The sequence below is a fragment of the Eleginops maclovinus genome, chromosome 23, assembly GCF_036324505.1.
Source record: "Eleginops maclovinus isolate JMC-PN-2008 ecotype Puerto Natales chromosome 23, JC_Emac_rtc_rv5, whole genome shotgun sequence".
Lineage (NCBI taxonomy): Eukaryota > Metazoa > Chordata > Actinopteri > Perciformes > Eleginopidae > Eleginops > Eleginops maclovinus.
In genome coordinates, this window is record NC_086371.1 from 19,844,832 (window position 1) to 19,865,238 (window position 20,407).

Sequence of the window (20,407 nt, forward strand, 5' to 3'; positions counted from 1 at the left end):
CCCACACGCCACCACCACGTCCTCTCTTCCTCCTGTTTATATCGAGATCCGCTGCTTTGGTTTGGACGGGGGGAAATCCTTAACTGAATTGCGTCATAAATACGTCAATAAACTCTCATTCACTGACGATCAGGTACCACGATAGCCGCCATATTCGCATCCATGGCAGGGTAGCGGCGCTGTCGGCGAGCGTATGGTCCAGTCATCAACATCAACTATTCCCCGCATAGACCCCCCGATTCCATCCCGATCGTAGTCTGCAGACACACAGCTTTGGATCTGATCATCAAAGCAGAACAGCCGGACATCCACAGAGGGGAAGACATGCAACGTGGAGCGGGGGTCTAGTTAGACTACGATGCCTTAGACTTAGAGAGGGATCCTGGCACAAGATGGAGGTAAACAGCGTTTGTAGTGAGGTGAGTTGCAAGCAGATTTGCATACTGATTTGCCTAACATTGTTTTTGGTTTGTTTTGTCCGGTTAAGTTAGCTTTCTGGGTAGAGCTCAAAGTCGCGTCACGACCTGCAGCGCACCGTGATGCATGCTAACATGCTAGCTCATGCTAACAGCTGGTTAGATGTTTATTTTTGTTGCACTGTACCGGGTTTTTTGTTTGATAGCAATTCGTCCAGGCTTTCGCAACTGCTAACTATCCTACACATAGGAGGGGCTCTCAATCCAACAACAAACAATCTCCTCGTGTTTGTTGTTATTTACACTTCTCAAGAGGAGTTTGCCTCATAGCTAGCTTAGCCTAGCATTAGCATTTAGTTAGCTTGCTAGCTGACAGCTTGCAGGCTTGAAACTTGGGGACAAGTTTTAATTCAACCCCAAATGTATTATAAATAAAAAGCCGATAAAGTGTGTATTTGTGTCAGTAGTAAGGTTTTGGAATATATCAGCAACGTTAAATAAATGTAAAGTTTAACTCTTAGGTTAGCAAGGTAACATTTGGTCAGACGCCTTCACAAGTGAGGACTGGCTTGTCAGAAGCACGAGTGAATTAGTGCTACTGTTATTAGCTTTGACTCTCTTTTTACTATCTACATTATTACTTATATATTGTCAAATGTCTGATGTACACACATGGCAGTGTTTTAGCTGCATTGGGTTTGTGAAGTTGTGTTAAACATGCCAGACTCAATAACCACATGAAACCCATAATATAATATCAACCCTTGTATTAATTTTATGCAATTTTATTCACCTCCATACCTTTTTTAGTTAAACCATTAATAACATTTTATAGATGTATCTTATTGCTGTATAACTGTGGAAAGTCTTAGTTTATCTTTAGCATGGGCCCCACTAGGATGTGTGTTTTCATGTGCAGCTAAACCAACCTGACATCCTAAACCTCTCCATCTCTGGGATTTTTTGCAGTCTATCACACCTACAATCCAAAACCGTCTGTATGAATGCTGGGACTCATTTTGCAGCATACACTTCTGACCTAGTCTATTCTTTCTGTTCCCTCTTCAGTGAACGTTTGTGAGACTTTGGACACAGCATTTTTGATAATCTGTTTGTGTATAGGTGGCATGAAAACATTAACTAATTCTTCAATTGGTGAGCCTCAAATATTCCTAATGGTTTCGTCTCTCCTCATAAATGAGCCACCACTCTAATCTGCTCTATGTCAGAAGCACACAAGTAAACATTAGCCACTTAAACTTTGCTTGTGGTTGTGCGGGTTGTTTAATGAACTGTGTGCTTTTATACTGTTAAGTATTGGATGCCGGTGTCAGTAACTGTTAGATTTAAATATATATGACTGTCACACATCTTTTCGAATGGCATAAAAAGACTCACCTGGTTCTCCTGCAAGTGTAGGCTGCACTCTGCAAGCCAGTGATGAGCCACAGCAAAGGTGGGAGTGAAAATATATGTGTGAATTATGACACTGCCCTGACTGTGGCTACCCTGGATGTTACACTTCATAAGATGCTCTGAGGCTTATATTTTGACACATGTAATTGTTTTATGTCTTGCTTTGAAGTGTAAATTGCGAAAGATTTGGTTGTTTATGATGATGTCATTCTGTAGTACTAAGATATTGCAAAGTGTTTTGTTGGACTTGCTTCTGTGGATGTACACGAGTGTATGTTGGTGGCTCCACCCACTGAGTGGGCTTGCGTAGCTGCTATGACTCATCCCCCCTCTTCAGAGGCTTGATGGAATTCAACACACAAACACACTGAACTGAATACATCATCGCTTTAGCACAGAATTGAAATATGCAGACCTGGTTAATGTGACAGCGTTCAGTTTATTGTCTGATTTACGTGAGGATGGTGAAATATCTAACATTCCTTTGCTGACAAAATCACAGTGTAGCTTTTTTAACCAAACAAAAGAGAGGCATAAAACAGGCTCCTTAAATGTAACTCTGAGTAGAACAAAGCAACTCTATCCGTCTTCAAATAGAGAAATAAAAAGCTATGTGGCGACGTCCATGAAAGAGCTAGACCCTAATTTGTCCTGAAGAGGTAGAATTCTGACTGCAGCCTTAACCAAACATCAGACTCAGAGCCAGTCAGACATGTTGTTTTTGCCCTGGCTGGGGATTAAGCTAGAATGCTAATAATGAGAGGCTTTAAAGGGGACAGGATGAAAGCTGGACAGCTGGACAGGCTTAAAGTATGTACTCCATACAGTTTGACAACAAATAGAAAAGTGAAAGCGCACTGTTATTGTATCTGACTCATCGATTTAATCTGTTGCATCTTCCGTCATACATGGGGGCGTGCAGCAGCTGCACTCCCGCTCAGCTAAAAAACAAGGATGAACACGCTTTGTAAAAGTGTCTTCTGTAGCCGACGCTGATGAAATCTTTTTTGCGTTTTCCGCAGGTCAATGGACATGAGATCATGGACGAGCCCATGGAGGAGGGAGACTCTTTCTCACACTGTGTAAGTGGTGGGCATAAACGTATGTGCGTGTGATGTATGATGTTGTGTCTCATGCTAATGCTGTTTGTGTAGGATGAAGGGACGTATGAGGAGATTCCCATCACTCATCATGTGAAAGAGGGCTGTGAGAAAGCTGATCCGTCTCAGTTTGAGCTGCTCAAAGTCCTCGGCCAGGGCTCTTTCGGCAAGGTGAGGAACAAGCAGACACATTTTTCCACTGGTGCAAGCATAGGTGTTCAATCCATCTAAAAGGTCTCCTGTTCTCTCAGGTATTTCTTGTCAGGAAGATCATTGGTCCAGATGCCGGTCAGTTATATGCAATGAAAGTTCTAAAAAAGGCATCTTTGAAAGGTAATGCAACTTCGATTTCAATTAACATCCTCACAAAACACCACAGTGCAAAATAATGTCCCTGCATGTTCCGTCCTCGGTGTTGAATTTCTCTCTCTCTCTGTCTCTCTCTGTCTCTCTCTCTCTCTCTCTCTCTCTCTCTCTCTCTCTCTCTCTCTCTCTCTCTCTCTCTCTCTCTCTCTCTCTCTCGCGCTGTCCCCTTTCTGTTATGTCTCTTTCCAGTCAGGGACAGAGTTCGCACTAAGATGGAAAGAGACATTTTAGTGGAAGTCAATCATCCCTTCATAGTGAAATTGCACTACGGTAAGAGAAACTGTTAGTGTGCAGGTGATTATGGGTAATCATACAGATTACATCCAAGTTCAGGTAGGGTTAAGCTTCTTATGTGTGTCTTAATGTTCAAATCACAAATGCTTACATCATTTAGAGGAATATTTTGGGTATTCTGTCACAGTAAACAGGAAGTACTTGTACTAGTGCTATTGCTCAAGTTTCAAAGGAAAATGATTTAGTATGAATTTTGTTTCTGTATATTATCAGTTTTGAATTGTCAAGATTGCCACAATGCATATAAAAAAATGATTAACTGGAGAGGTATTTGGACAGCACAGACCAAAGGCTGTTTCCATGAGTGTAAAATAATGCATGTATTGGCCCTTGCTTTTAATATTAAATGGGTTCTTCTTAGGTTGGGTTAAATGCTAAAACAAGTAGCATAAAATCTGGCATGTAGTTTTACCGTTATCCTGCAAAAAAAACATCTTCATCATTGTTAATGTTGGCAATCTGTTGCCATTCTAAGCGAGTTAAATTGTTTACATGCGTCACACTGAGTGTTTCTGCTGACAAACCCCTTAATAAGCTTGCAGGTAATTGACTTGTTTTCCTTGTCTCGCAGCCTTTCAGACAGAAGGGAAACTGTATTTAATACTGGACTTTCTCAGGGGAGGGGATGTATTCACTCGCTTATCCAAAGAGGTAAGCTGACGTCTTGTTGCCTTATCATTACACTTTAACAGTAATTGTAACTTTTTCTTTTGTTTTTGGAAAGAAAAGAACAGCATGTCCATAATAGTCTTTTTTTAACGCCTAATGTTTTAAACATGTTTGTGAAAAATCAGGACTACATATAAATCTCGAATGGAGCGTTAGCCTGACAGCTACAAATGGAACAGGTGCATATTTAGTATGCAGAAATGTTTAATATATTTTGTAAGTAGTTTGTCTCTCCTGTTTTTTCTTTTTTTCTTTTTACTGAAATTAGGACATTTAATTCCTCATGGAAACACGTTTTCTTGGAATCTTTATCCGCTTTTAGATCATCCGTGCCTTGTCAGTCAGAGGCTCGGCTCTCTTTCAAATTCTTTCACGATGCTCAGACAATGTGCGATTGTTCTCCAGATAGACCTTGTGTTGAAAGCATGTCTCAGAACCAAAGCGATAGCTGCTGGCAGTGTCAAATCAACAGCTTGCTGAGTTGTGTAACCCTTGTTGAAATGTTCATATTGTGACAATAATAATACTCTTGTTTTCTCTATGTGGTTACTGAAGCTTAATATTGAAGTTGTGTCTTTTTTTTCTCTTTTGCTGCTGAATTTCTTCCCATCTTCTTAGTTCAGAGAGTAAATTTGTCCAGTTCTTATCAGGTTATGTTTACAGAGGAAGATGTGAAATTCTACCTTGCAGAGCTGGCCCTGGCCCTCGACCACCTGCACAGCCTGGGCATAGTTTACAGAGATCTCAAGCCAGAAAAGTAAGAGTCCTAGACCTCCACTTCACCTTTGACCCCACACACACAGACCCCCCTGTGATCTTTCAACTTACTTATAGAAAACACTGTACGGCTCTGACTGTCATCAAATGTCATTAGCATTACTCATTATTTCTAGAATTGCCAAACATAACGGCAATTGACCTTCAAGAATCAGAAATCCTTACTTAATCCTTAATTTACTCCATTATATCACCAAAAGTACAGTGCAAATTAAAGTAGAAGAGTAGACTTGCATTTAAGTTAAAAAGTAGGAAAAAAACAGTGTTTATGGCTGGTATGCAGAATATATCTAGGTGTGTTTCATTTCTCCACTGTCCAAAATGACTACATTTAAAGGGACAGTTCACCCTGAAGTCAAAATAATGCATTTTTTAATAATATTTTTTGTGGTTTAAACACCACAAGCAAAGTGCCATTGGGTTCCATTATATAAGAGAGAAGGAAGACATGGCTACAGTAAACATTTCCAAAATTTGACAACCCACACTAAAATAATCTAGATACCCAGCACTAAAGGCAAAATCAAAGAACATGTACCTTCCCTTCAACTGAATAGGTAGGGTATCTTTTCATTCTCTTTAGGAGGAATGTGTTTTCTGTAGTTGATGCAAATCTAGTCCATAACACAAATACCTAAAACAGCTAAGCCATTCTTGACTTGAGTCCAGAATATTTACATATAGGACTTTGAATGGAGTACTTTAAGAAATATTTAAAGCCACATCATGATTTTAAGGTATTAGGAGGAGTTGAATACTGTTGTTGTTGTTTTTTTGTTTGAAGCTAACCTCCATGGAAACCTGTTCTTGTCTTTCAGCATCTTACTTGATGAAGCTGGACACATAAAGTTAACAGGTACGTTTTTTATTTAAAACACATATATTTGACTTAATCCAAAAGAGCAATTAAACTGTCTTGACCTATACCTGTGATTAAGCTGTTTTGATATTAACTGTGGCTTCACTCAAAATGGATTCATGACCCCATTTTTGTCCTTAGGCTGACTTTCCACTGTGGTTACTTTTGCCATTATCTTTAAAGAATAAGAGTTGTGTCTGCTGTGTGTTTCACCTCTTTTGCTTTACATTGCTCTCGTGCAGACTTTGGCTTGAGTAAAGAGTCAGTAGATGCTGATAAGAAGGCGTATTCCTTCTGTGGTACGGTGGAGTATATGGCCCCTGAGGTGGTCAACAGGAGAGGACACACACAGAGTGCGGACTGGTGGTCTCTCGGAGTACTCATGGTACACAATATGCCTATTTTATTCTGCTTAGACATTTCTATTAACTGCTTAAATTCATGTTCATGATTTATTTATTTTCTTTCATTGTGTTGTTTGCAGTTTGAGATGCTAACGGGGACATTACCGTTCCAAGGGAAAGACCGCAACGAGACCATGAACATGATTCTCAAGTGAGTCATTACACACTACATGATTAAGACACTCAGAGCGTGTCAGAAGTGAGACATGTTTTGTAAATTACTAATCAACTGTAGCACCATACCAACATGTCATTCTGCTCTTTTGTCCCTCTCCAGAGCTAAGTTGGGAATGCCCCAGTTCCTAAGTTTGGAAGCCCAAAGTTTGCTGAGAATGCTGTTTAAACGTAACCCTGCTAACAGACTAGGTAAGCTGCAATTTTATTTTAAAACTGATTGTGTTTTCTGATCCTTAGTAAAAATACTACCCTGGGATTATCACTCCACTACAAGTTAAAGTCCTGCATTTAAAACCTAACTGTAGTATTAACAGCAAAACCAAAGTATCAAAAGTAGTCACCAAACCGAGCCGGCCAGCTAACCAACCAGGTTTCAGTCAGAGGGTGAAAAGAGGTGCTGCAGCACAGGCAGTATGAGAAAAATAAAGAGCTTTTTGAACATTAAAGCATGGAAACATGTCACAGTAGAGACAAAAAAAATTAATATGAACCTGAACATTTGTTTAATAGGTTCCCTTTTGAAGTATTTCACTTTTATCACTTCATTTTTTGGGTGCTTTTCCAAGTGCACAATGAACTTAACATTACATTATAATGTTACATTATACACATATAGATAGAGTGGAAAATACACACAGGAGCAATTTGTGGTGAAATGTCTTGCCCAAAGACACAACGGCTTTCTGACTGCAGTGGGGGTCAAGGCGGGCTTGAACTGGTGTTCCCATGCTCCCCTGATCTTAGGATCAGCGCACTAACACTGTGCCACAGCCGCCCCCAAGTGTTACATTAGTCAGATACCCCTGCCTGTAAAATGGAATGTGATGTGTTGATTCTCACATAACACCCCATTGCATAACTTGAGCCTGTTAACATTTTGGCATCCACTTAAATCACACGCCGACAACCCGCTTAGAGAAAAAATGTGTGAATGTGTTGATCCTGTGAAAACAATAGAATATGAACGTGCCAGGTTAAATCAATCGGACTGATCTGTGTCTTCAGGGGCCGGTCCCGATGGAGTGGAGGAGATCAAACGCCACGCTTTCTTTTCCACCATCGACTGGAATGTGAGTACACACACACAGATCACTCAAACGCAGAAATACACACGCATATAAAGTCTCCAACTTCTGTCGAATATTCACACCTAACAAACGGTTGGCGTGGTGAGTTCTGGCCATCAGTCTTGGCCATGCCGACTGTGTGTGTGTGTGTCTGGGCAGAGGGCCAGTTCTCGCTGTGTGTGCACTAATAGCCCTGCGTGAGTGTTTAAGCGCCTGCAGGATGCTGTTGGCTGCACCAGGCTGTACAGCGGGTTAATTTGGGAGGGGTCTTGGCTTTTCTCTCTTGCATATGTTCACACACACTGCTGTGATAGGGTTTAATGTGTGTGTGTGTGTGTGTCCGTATCTTCTGCAGAAACTGTACAGGAGAGAGCTCCAGCCCCCATTCAAGCCTGCAGCAGGTAAACCAGATGACACGTTCTGCTTCGACCCCGAGTTCACCGCTAAAACGCCTAAAGGTAAAAAAAAAAACACACACACACACACACACACACCCCGTTTGGTTCAAATACTTAAAAAGTACTGCAGCCATGGAAACTGCCTCAGAGCACGGAAAACATGTAATGGGTGTGTGTATGTTCATATGATGACATTTTGAATTATCTTTTGTATATGCAGACTCCCCAGGTATCCCGCCCAGTGCTAACGCCCACCAGCTCTTCAAAGGCTTCAGTTTCGTTGCTCCAGCCCCTATGGATGAGAACAAGAGCTCCCCCATGCTCAGTATACTCCCCATAGTTCAGGTGAACACACATCATCTTGCAAATGTCATCTATCATAAGTAACACATGTTCATTTCAGATTGAATCAATAACATGCAAAAATGTTAAAGAATGATTTTGTTTGTATAAAAAAAGTGGTGCAGTGATGACCTACTTTTGTAGGCTAACCTTGAAGTTAGAATCGCAAGGGCTCCCTTGATTAAAATCCAACAAGTATTTTTAATACGATTTTGGAATTTTGCAGAAAATCTTACCTGTAAATGAATAATTTATGATGCTTGTACTAATAGTTGTAGTGGAAATGCAATTGCCAGAAGTAAAAAGCTAAGTTAATGCTCAAAACGGCATAACTACGTAACAGTCGCATTACTTCACGTCACCACCACGAAGCTAAAGGCGGCTAACGTTAAGCGTTATGACATATAGAAGTCAAATGTAGCCGCTTGTTAGCAACCACTGTTTTCTAACATGTTGGGTATTCTTTAACATATTTTATGTCGTAGAAGAAAACATGAACATTTTGTTAGCTTGTCTTAACTAACCGGAAGTGCTGAAATGCTGACTCCCTTCCAGGTTTAGGACTCATTCCTGCACCACGCTGTAGCGGGCTTGTCATATGATAGTGACTGGAAGTGTGTACTAGTGTGGAGCTTTGCAGACACACCACATTTTATTTGACAAAATTCACACATCTTATTTGTTACTGGCTAGCTTCTTTTTCTTTCTTTATTCCTAGCAAACTTTCTTCATAATCAAGGGAAATTAGGATCTTAAGTAATTGACATTATGGTAGAAATAGCAAGAATGGCTCAAATCTGCAATGACGATTTCTATTTGGATGCAGCTGATTCTCTAAAATCATTACTACTACAAGTTCCACTCTGGCGTGTTTGTGAAGTTAAAATTCTGTGGGTGTTCCGGCTTTACGATTACTCATCAAATGTGTAGGCATGGCTTGTGAAGGACAGAAGCTGCTGATTTGCTGGAATGCTTTTTATACGCTGTATATTTTTAGTTTTTTAGTTTGGGTTAAAGATAATGTAAAAATTCAAATGTTTTTCTCTCCAGGTGCACGGGGGTTCGACAAAGTTCTCCGATCTTTACGAGCTGCAGGAGGACATAGGGGTCGGCTCCTACTCCATTTGTAAACGCTGTGTACACCGAGTCTCTGCCATGGACTATGCTGTGAAGGTAGTACATTTTTTTTAATCCAAGTAACGTCAGGGCTCATTTTTTATGGTGACATGCTTTACGCCCACACAGGCACACAGAGTTATAAGTGTGAGTAAGCAGGTAAAATGACAGTGCGCACAAGGTAGTTAAACAGTGGCTAATGACGGATGTTGATCCACCTTTTTCTTTAAGGTCAATGAGCACTCCAATACTGTTGGAGCTCTTTCTGCTCTTGAAAATTAAACTGGTGAAACAATATGATAATGCCTAATGGTCAATATCAATACTTGAAGCAAGGCTGTGTCTTCTGTGTTTCTCTCCCACACACTCCCCCCTGCCTTTAACGCCTCCATTGGACTCCTTTGTTTACTTCTGTAACATACTGACACTGCTGCTTCTCTCGGCTAGGGGGCGGGACATTTCCGACACATCTCTTAGCGTGTCTCTGTAAATAAAGATGATTCTGATTCTAATGAAAGCTTTACTGTATTGTGTTCAGTGTTTCCAACAGACCAGCAGAGGGCAGCATGGCTTTATCAACTAAAGCCAAATATCTCAGCTAGTTTAGATGGTTTTATGCTCTTAGTTTGGTTTTTGACTAACTGCTCATGTCTGTGTTTCTATGTGTTATAGATTATAGACAAAAGTAAGAGGGACCCCTCTGAAGAGATCGAAATCCTGATGCGATACGGACAGCATCCCAACATCATCACTCTGAAGGACGTCAGTGACTTTTGTGTGCGTTTCTCTACTTGAAGTTTTAGTTTGTCGCCATACTGACAGATTTTCTCTCTACATGCATGTGTGTGTCAGGTGTATGATGAGGGCAGGTACGTGTACCTGGTGACGGAGCTGATGAAAGGAGGGGAGCTGCTGGATAAGATCCTCAGGCAGAAGTTTTTCTCTGAGAGAGAGGCCAGCGCTGTGCTCTACACCATCACCAAGACTGTTGACTACCTCCACTGCCAAGGGGTGAGGAGACACTTCAGTACTGGAGGAGAACAAATGGAAAGTGTATCTTCTGCTTCTCTAATGTTCCCTTCTCCTCCTCATCCCCAGGTGGTACACCGAGACCTGAAGCCCAGTAACATCCTTTACATGGATGACTCGGGAAATCCTGACTCCATCAGGATCTGTGACTTTGGATTCGCCAAGCAGCTTCGAGGAGGCAACGGCCTGCTCCTCACCCCCTGTTACACGGCTAACTTTGTGGCACCCGAGGTGAGAAATTATAGCATCTAAAAGAGCCAATGCTAGAGGGAATATAAGACATGATAACTGAAAGATGCAATTTTAAAAGAAAAATATAGAGGTGAATAGGTTGAAAAATGGACAGAGTTACTTTTGCTTTCAATTGTACACATATAAAACATATTTAATCAACAAAAAGAAGTTATTGCTTTTGAAAAACTACAGAAAACTTTCACTGAACAAAAAGCCTAGCTTATAGCACCTCCCCCTTTTATATATTGATTCTTTTGAAAAACTCTAGTAAAATAAACAAAATATGACATATTATTTAAATATTTATATTATTATTATAAACTCACAAAAGCCCTAAAAGAATTCACTCAATTAATTCACAGTAGTGTTACACCTAGGGCTGGGCGATTTGAAAATATAAATAACTGCAATTGTGTTTGAATGATATTTTAATTACAATATGATTTGTGATATGAAAGTGTCTGATCATCATTGAAAAGTATATTAAAAGGATTTTCTTGTTTTTAAAGGGGATCCGTACCCAAAATGATTTTTAAGTCTATACATGACTGTTTTTAGGCTAGGATTAGTTCCCTCCAGTCCATTTAGCAATTTCATTGACATTTGATCAATTGTGCAGCCTTGTTTTAATCACGATTTTATGTGTGTTGTTGTTGTTGTTGTTGTTGTTGTTGTTAGTTTTTAAGTATATTTATTGTGTTAAATGAATTCCATTCTTTAAAAGGAGCGTACAGTGTAGCATCTCAAGAGGATTGTTATTATTCTGAGTAGCCTCAATGGTTTGCTTTTCTTTGTTTGTGTGGCTGCAGGTACTAATGCGGCAAGGTTATGATGCAGCATGTGATATATGGAGTCTTGGAGTTCTACTGTATACCATGCTGGCAGGGTAAGACTGCACTCAGAAAAACAACTGCTGGTTTATTTGTTTTGAATGTGGGAGGCAGTGATTACTCATGCCATGCAGAGATGGAAGCTCAATATAGAAGCTGACATCAGTGCTCTTGTTACTTTGCTTGCATTTGGCAAAAGTGTGGGCAGCTTGGATTACTTAAAAAGATTCCACCACAATTTCAGATAGTTGTATTCATAATTTGTTCAAATACAATACAGTGGCAGTCAAGTTAACCTTATGAAACTAGGAGGGCTGTACTAAATACCATTTTCTCTACACTAAAAAAGGAGGTTTTGCTTTGGTTGTCAGTCAACATAATTAATATAATAATTATCATATCCATATCTATATTATCACCCTAGAAAGCATAATCCTGAAATTGAATTAAGTGAATATTTCAATTATATCAACTTTCTTTAATGAATATAACTTGTCAGCTTAGTTAAAATTTTAAAAACAATGTGACTTTTTGATTATGGCTTAGCGAAAGCAGATTCATAATCTGATCTGTTTTTTTGTTACCAATTAAGTTACTTTCTTTCTGTTTGAATTAAAATAGATGTTTTGTTCTTGTGGTTTTAAAATGTGATTCATGGTGCTGTTAGATTGCTGTGCCTGTTAATAGATGTGCTTTCCCCCTTCTTGTGTGCTGCAGTAGTGAGAGAAAGCTGTTGCAGAATATTTAGTTAATTAAAAAGATGTTTTGAATTTGTCCGAACATCCATCGTTATCTTTTTCTCGCTTTTGGACTTTGCAAAGCTATGGAGTTATTGGAAATGTTTAGAGAAAACCAGTTGGAAAGAATCCCAGGCAGTTACCACTGGGAACTTGGGCTTAAACTAGTAAAATAATTAAACTAACTTATATTAGAGAAGCAACTGTTCAGAAAGCGTACAGCCTTAGAGACGAGAGCATCTATAGAATCAAATACTGTGTTTTCTTAACGTCTGTTTTCCCCTTCAGGTACACGCCGTTTGCTAACGGGCCAAACGACACGCCAGAGGAGATTCTGCTCCGGATAGGATCTGGGAAGTTCTCTTTGACAGGAGGCAACTGGGATACTGTGTCAGACAGCTCAAAGGTACACACTCCGACACTCTGTCTTTGAAGCTCATTAACATTGGTACTGTGACTTTGAAGCTACTTTTCCAAAGTATAATTGAAAACAAAAAACTCAGAATTCTCTGATGTCTGTAAAGCACTTTGTTCACTCCTTTTTTACATAAACCTAATTTAGCTGTTTTATTTAGATTTGTGGGTCTTTGATTGTGCAGAGGTACATGTAGTGATAAAATATAACTCGAAGCTGTGTTGTGAAATGACAACAATAACAAAGGCAGCGTCTTTCTACTATGTGTGTTTTAAAAGGTTGAGACACATTTTGAGTTTATTTATCAATGGAAATCACAGGTGAAATGGAATTCCTCCTACTCGTTCATTAAAACTTGATGTTTTTTTATGTTCCAGGACCTGCTGTCCCATATGCTCCACGTGGACCCTCACCAGCGATACACAGCAGAGCAGGTTCTGAAGCATTCCTGGATCACCTGCAGAGACACCCTACCGCACTTCCAGCTCACACGTCATGATGCACCTCACCTCGTCAAGGTGGGTCTATAAAGCCTTCTTATAGGGGTGGGTGTTCCAGTTTTTTACTGGTTTTGGTGCCAGTTCTAATAATAGAAAAAATAATAATTCTCATGTGTCGGAGAAAAAAATCCTCCTGCTGGGAAATGAGTTAACACTTTGCCCACTGGTTTCAAAGCACCTTTCAAACACCTCTGTATTACACTGTATGTGCGCTCAACACATTTCAGGTCATGCCAGGATCAGTGCTGGGCAAGTTACTTCCAAAATGTGATACAGTACATATCACTTATTACCGTCTTTTTAAAGTAATAAGTTACATTACATTATTTCTGTCTCTGAGCTGTAATGCGTTACACTACTTTTGCGTTACTTTGAGTTACTTTCACCAAAATAACCGCAAAGGTATGGCTTTAAATGCTAAAATGTAGTTTATTGCAGCTCATTAATTAAAGCTATCTATCTATCTGGCAGTACATGCTGAACATTAGGAAAAGAGCTAGGAATTAAACTCATGCTCCGTTTAAGTAGGGTAAATAATATTTGATGCCAGTAACATTACATCGCTGTTTGTTATAAACAGTAGCGTTTTTATAACCTGGTGGTGGAAGAACTTGAAACTTACATATTTATATACAGCTGCGGAAAAATTAAGAGACCACTTCAGCATTATCATTTTCTCTTGTTTTATTATTTATAGGTATGTCTTTGAGTTGAATGATTTTTTAATTATTTTTATTGCATTCTAAAAACAACTGACCATTTTTTCTGTGTTGAATTCTTTTCTTGTATCTTTAATACAGTGTTTTTCAACCTTTATTGAACCACGGAACATTTTTTACATTGGAAAAATCTTGCGGCACACCACAAACCAAAAATATTACAAAATGACACTCTGTAGCCTAATACAGTATGTTCAATTACAATGTAGTTTCTCAATTTGTTTACACTCACTCAATGTGAAACCTGGGCTTGTTTAGATGAACACAAAGCCGATATCCTGGCAGGAATGGAAGAAAGACACACACGAAGCTCTTCCTCAACATTTCTCAGTCTCTCTCTAATTTTTGTTTTTATCGCAGTCAGGCTTGAAAAGCTCAGCTCACACAGATATGTTGTGGAAAATGGGAGCAAAGTCAGAACAGCTTTGTTGGCCAGAATGGGGAACTCCTTGGAAGCAGTCAGCCAAAAACTGTCCGAAAGAAGATCAGCAAATCTTAGCTTTAACCCATGATCTTGTTTCAGTTCAGTTAGTTCCTCCTGCTCCTGTAAAGGCACGTCCTTTCCAACAACTGATGCTGAGCTGTATGGGTCCCTAACCCAGTCGAGACATTCAGTGGAGGCTGAAGAGAAATAAAATGATAACTTCTCCTCAAGAGTTTTCAAATGTTTATCTATTACCTCGCACAGTGCAGCAGTGTGATCTTGCCGTTTGTCTGTGAGTGGAAACATCTCAAAGTTGACACTTTGCACATGTTGTTGCCGGAGATGCACCTTTAAACGGAATCCGTTTATTTTATCTGTGCTTGTAAGCAGGTTTTCATTTCGGCCTTGCATCCGGGTGTTGAATTCATTCAGATGATGAAATATATCTGCCAGGTATGCCAGCTTTGCACACCACTCATCACTTGAAAACAGATTGGAGTAATCGGACCTCTCGTTTGTCAGAAACACCTTAAGTTCCTCCAGCAGCTGATACACACGGGCCAGTACTTTGCCGCGCAACAACCATCGGACCTCCGTATGGAGCAATAGGGCTGTATGCTCCGCTCCCATTTCCCCACACAGAGATGCAAATATACGACTTTTCAAAGGTTGTGTCTTTACAAAGTTCACTATGCTCCATCAGTGCAAACACTTGTGCAATTTCCCCACGCAAGTCCTCCCTGGTCAAGATATTCCGAATGCGACCCGAAAAGTGTCCTACTGTCGTTTTCTCTGGCAGTGTCTTGCAAAATAGGAAGTTTTCTCTAATGGCATCTCCATCCACAAAACGCACATTGGCCAACAGCTGAGCATGGCCACTAATGTCCGTAGACTCATCAAGCTGCAACGCAAATTTCCCACTGATGCGTATCTTTTCCAAAACATGACTTTCGATGTCTGTAGACATGTCATTAATACGTCTGGCAATTGTGTTATCTGAGAGCGGGACTTTAGCTATGTCTTTAACCGCGTCAGGGCCGAGCATCTCGTTGACTATGGCTTTGCAGGCAGGTAGTATTAATCTCTCTGCCACAGTGTGGGACTTTTTTTGATTTAGCTACGAGTTCAGCAACTAGGTCACTTTGAGGGCTTTCTCATTTACCTTTGTGGTTTTTCTCATAAAGGTTGCCTGTTTCGCTGTGTTTTCACGCAGGCGAACAAAATAGTCCATCGGCTTGTTTAGAAGCGACGGGTGTTTAGTGTAGAGATGGCGTTTAAGCGTGCTTGGCACCATGGCACTGTTGGACAGCTTCTCCCCACACAACAAGCATAATGGAGTCGGTGTTGTCTCATCCCCGGTGAAAGTAAATCCGAACGAAAGATAGCTCTCGTTGTATTGCCTCGAGCTCACCGTGTTTGCTTTCTTTTTACCACCACTCATACTAGGGCCTTCATCTCGGTCAGAATCTTGTCCAGGGCCAAGTTCGGAGTTTGCACTTTTCCTTTTTAAAAACTTCTCCATCACCGTCACCACGACCTGTCGCAGGCGTCACTAATTCTCTTGTCTCTAAGAAGGAACGAGGCAATTACATAGCTGTTGCCACCCGGACGAATATTACATTACTCTGCCAGTAACTATATTACAGCACAGAGACTCCACGATGGCATATTATTTGCAGATAATAATTAATAAATGTTCTTTTTTTTTTTTTAAATGAAGACTAATGAAATGCAATTGGATATCTTCTCACGGCACACCTGGCGGTCTCTTACGGCAAACTAGTGTGCAGCGGCACAGTGATTGAAAATCACTGGTCTAGCAAGTGTATTCACTTATTAAAACCAAGCGAACGCTCCATTGAAATATTTTCAGCCTTATTAACACTTCACCTCAGACAGTACACATATTGTCATGTATGGTGGATGGTTCAATAGGCTCATGCCAGTCACTTTACATTTTTGTAATATTTTTAATCTCTTATTATTTGCACAATGGGGCAACGTGCATTGTGACTCTAAATATTGGCGTTCCTAACTGTTTGCTCATGATCCTGCTTTTAGTTATAAATCGCACTCCTGGCACTGATTTTTTGTGATTCTTATCTCTTTTTGCACATAAGTCTGACAAATAGTATGTTCTGAAATGCCTCGCTGCACAGTACAGCCATAAGGAGGCGTTATTTGAGTACACGCATAAAAGTGGACTTTTGTGTCAAGGCCACTGGAAACGGGATGTTTCATCACTTTGACTCCTGTCTATCAACTGTAGAAACACTGATACTGTGTCACCTTTTATTAAGCATGTTCAGCTACATATCATTTGGTTTCCTTCGAAAATATATTTTAAAATGCGTGTGCTTTTGTTCAAAGGAGTGTTATGCGTCAGTGCTGCACATTTTAAGAAATGTGTCCCTGACTCATCTCTGGATAAGAGGGTGACAGATAAACAAACAAATGCTGTGCAAAAACATTTTTAATAAGCTAGTTATTAGCATAACTTACCCATTTTTTGGGAGGTTTTGTGTTATTATATTCCTCTGTCATCAGAGAATTTATAAAAGGTATACGGAACCTTTTTAAAAAGACATTATTAATAATATGTCAATTGACATATTGCTTTATGTATAGTTAGTAACGTTTTCTGCATTTAAATGTGTTAATATTTTGCTGAGTTTGGTTGTTACATATACCAAATGCTTCCTACTATCTTCCAACTGAGAGAAAGATATCATTTGTTGCCAAAGTTTTACAATACAGCTTGTAATTTCCAGTTGTGTTAACTTTACATTTGAACAGTTATTAAATACGAGCCAGTCGGGTGACAAAAGACTCAGTCATTATTTTTTGATGTAGAGAGAGAAAACAGTTAGAGGAAAACCTGATAAATACTCAAAGCATCTGGTTGAAGAATGTTTCTTTTGTGGAGTGGATAAAGCTATTTTTATTAGAGTTTTCACGGTTAAATGAGCAATACAAATTGATGACCATATAAGAAACTTGGCCTTTTGTGGTACAAACTTGACTGATCTCCTGTTTATTCGTGTAAATGCAATCACCAGAAGCAAATAGCTATTGCTAGGTTGCATGACTTCACGTCAACACCATTAAGCCTTGACTTGTAAAAGCTTCAGCATTCATTAGTGAGGTAATGACTGACATTTATCTCGTAGAACAAAACATGACAATTTCGTAAGCTTCTGTTTACCACAGACCTTATTTCAGGAATCTAACCAGAAACTCATTCAAAGAACCATTGACTTTAACACAATTGAACGGGGTGAGCTAAAATGCTTTCTCACTTCGGCTTTAGGACTTATTCCTCCAACACTCTCATTACTTCAAAGCTAAAGTCTTGTATCTGTTAGAAAATTAAAGCCAAATGTTGTTGTTTTCCAGGGAGCCATGGCTGCCACCTATTCAGCACTGAGCCAGAAGACGAGTCAGCCGGTGTTGGAGCCGGTGGCGGCGTCCAGTCTAGCCCAGAGACGCAGCATGAAGAAACTCACCTCAACAGACATGTAGAAACCCAATGCCCTCCTGTTTCACCTAACTCTCAAGTCGAACTCTCATACGCAAACACACACACAGATCAAAGTCCTGGCCAGTTGTCCTACTGTCTCCCTTTTTTTAACCTATTTATTTGACACACCCAACATATGCACACTCACACTGGACGTGGTTGCATTGTGAAGACGTCAGCTGAAGAGGAAGAGGGGGAAACTCACATATCTGTTACTGCTGGGAACACAGAGTTGTATTTATTTCCACAGCTTTCATATGCACTTGCCCTCCTCGCCTTTTTCATTCTCTCTTCCTCTGTGTGGGGTAGAAACACACACCAGCTGATGTTCTCCTTCACTGTGATTGGCTGATTCAAAGCTGCTTCGGTAAACTGTGCCCCCCCCCGTTCCCACTGCTCTTCTTCTGCGCTCCTCCTCCTCAGTTTCCTCTCCTTTCCTTGTTGCCGTTTGCTGTCTTAACTTCTTTTCTTCGAAGTGCAGTAATGGTTTATGTGTGAGAGTGTTGGCAGGATGGTATTGACTGAGGGTCATCGTAAGACTGTTTCCTATCTTAAGAATAAAAAAAGATATGTTTCCGCTTCTAAAAAGGTGCCTCAAGATCAAAATAATCTGCCAGCACTTTTGTTACATAAATGCATGTGGGCTGAACCTGTGTTTCTTCTCCCTTTAACTCGCCGTCTGACTCATGTTACTTTGTGATGCTAACAATGTATCAGAAAGAGGAAGGAAAAAGCTGCATATGGAAAGAAGAAAATGTCTAGAGTTCAAAGGTGGTTACAATGACAGGAAGTTCTAGTTTGCAAAAAATATATATACATATATATATGAAGAAGATGAAGAGCATGTGGGGGAGCTGTAGGGATTTTTCTGGGGGGGACGGGACGCACCCCGTCAAACCAGAGAGGCTGAATTTAAAAATGAAAAAAAAAAAAGATTTCCATTGATCTCTCTTCAAAAAAGACATTGTGGAAATTGTATTATATTGTATTTATTTCATTTGATTTTTAAGATTCTATTTTTCTTTCAAGTTCTGTATATATTGACATTAAAGATCATTATTGACATGCATCCGGTGTGAGCTGGTTTGTTCTATCACATCTGTCCACTCACCCAGACATAGAAAATAATCAGTTTAATACTAAGATGTTATAGCCAATCATCAATATAAAACCAACCCCATGTAAGTGTTGCTGAATAGCCACTGTGTTGATAAAAGGCCATTCCAGGATCAGACACTGAATTTAATCAGACATTTTTTGCAAAGTGAGTTACTGTTTTTCTTGTACTTTCTGCAAAAAACATTGAAATCTACATTAGATTGTTAAACTAAGTGAAAACAAGTATACATGAGTTACACTAAGAACAAGGCTACTTCAAGAAAAGATCTTAACTTTTGTTCAGTAAATTATTCTATGTCCATGTTTCCCTAAAATGTATGACTTTTTGGTTTAATATTACTTTTGCATTTAATTAAATACCTTTATACATTGCTGTGTAGTTCAATCTACAGCACATTTGGTGAGAGCGAACCAGACTTTGTTTGGAAAAAGGAGTCACATTGCATAGAGGTCTATGAAAAAAGGACCCTATTTCTCACTTGAATAACTACTCCAGTAAAACGTTTTCCTAAATACATTTATCTTAATCACTACTTTAAAGCCAGTTTTGTAGTTTTCTAAGTTTTTGTCTTTAAATTTAAACCCTTTCAGTGTCTGTTTTAGTTCATGAAATGTCATGTTTAGCGTTAAGAAGGACATAAGTTTGATCTCCTTGAACCTCTTTTTCCAGAAAACCAACATGGCAAACCCAGGAAAACTGCAGAAAGTCAAGGCAGTGTATGAGGGGAAGTTAGGTGAAAATGATCCAAGTTTCAGCACTTTAACATTGTAGTACAAAAAGATTAATTGATGCAGCTTTAAACATAAAGTATTTTCATGATCTCGTCAGGTGAGACTTTTATTTTTTGTAATAATATGATTAGACCTCTTAAACCGATAGCCACCATCCAAGCAGCTACGGACCCTTTTTGTCCTCCCCCAATTAACATAAATGAGATGCAAAGTGTATTAGCCACCACTAGGTGGAAACACTGTCCAGTAGATGAGAAGTTCAACAGCAAGTTGAACACACAGCGTTCCCTCAGCGGTTCCGTCCTTTACCCTTATGTAAATGACTGGCCTCGCCTGCTTCCATTTTGTCTGTCCAACCCCCTGCTCCCCTGAGAATACGAGCTCCTCTAACCAGCTCTGTGTGTGTGTGTGTGTGTGTGTGTGTGTGTGTGTGTGTGTGTGTGTGTGTGTGTGTGTGTGTGTGTGTGTGTGTGTGTGTGTGTGTGTGTGTGTGTGTGTGTGTGTGTGTGTGTGAGCTGTTATGACCAGACAGCAGAGGATGGAGATCTAGGCAGAAGAGCAGATGGATTGAGGCAGGAGGACTGCTCCCACCAAAACACACACACACACACACACACACACACACACACACACACACACACACACATACACACACACACACACACACACACAAACAAACTGGCCTATAGACCAGCTGTTGTCCTTTTTCTGCAACTGTCTGATTTGAGTCCTCTCCTCTCTCTTCTC

At 39.9% G+C, this 20,407-nt stretch overlaps 1 protein-coding gene across 3 annotated transcripts; it reads left to right on the plus strand.

The window, feature by feature from the left end:
• Positions 1 to 139: 139 nt before the first annotated feature.
• rps6kal (ribosomal protein S6 kinase a, like) lies at positions 140 to 18,878 on the plus strand. 3 transcript variants are annotated; one of them, XM_063876092.1, is made up of 22 exons: positions 140 to 419; positions 2,855 to 2,914; positions 2,987 to 3,103; positions 3,184 to 3,265; positions 3,488 to 3,568; positions 4,164 to 4,243; positions 4,912 to 5,018; positions 5,857 to 5,894; positions 6,140 to 6,282; positions 6,382 to 6,452; positions 6,579 to 6,667; positions 7,484 to 7,548; positions 7,901 to 8,003; positions 8,164 to 8,288; positions 9,336 to 9,458; positions 10,074 to 10,163; positions 10,254 to 10,412; positions 10,500 to 10,661; positions 11,474 to 11,550; positions 12,520 to 12,637; positions 13,024 to 13,164; positions 17,686 to 18,878. In XM_063876092.1, exons 1-22 carry the CDS (start codon positions 393 to 395, stop codon positions 17,809 to 17,811), a joined length of 2,184 nt encoding a protein of 727 aa, XP_063732162.1. In that variant the 5' UTR covers positions 140 to 392; the 3' UTR covers positions 17,812 to 18,878. The 3 variants fall into 3 exon arrangements, 2 of the variants coding, with proteins under 2 accessions (XP_063732162.1, XP_063732163.1); XR_010165117.1 differs by lacking the exons at positions 11,474 to 11,550; positions 17,686 to 18,878; XM_063876093.1 differs by lacking the exons at positions 140 to 419; positions 2,855 to 2,914 and having other exon boundaries at positions 3,026 to 3,103; positions 4,902 to 5,018.
• Positions 18,879 to 20,407: the final 1,529 nt, after the last annotated feature.

What these genes read in the sequence shown, in the direction of transcription:
- rps6kal (XM_063876092.1), top strand. Translation starts at nt 393, where the DNA reads ATGGAGGTAAACAGCGTTTGTAGTGAG. An exon ending in AGAGATCTCAAGCCAGAAAA is followed by an intron (nt 5,019 to 5,856) that starts GTAAGAGTCCTA and finishes CTTGTCTTTCAG; the next exon opens with CATCTTACTTGATGAAGCTG. An exon ending in CTGTGTCAGACAGCTCAAAG is followed by an intron (nt 12,638 to 13,023) that starts GTACACACTCCG and finishes TTTATGTTCCAG; the next exon opens with GACCTGCTGTCCCATATGCT.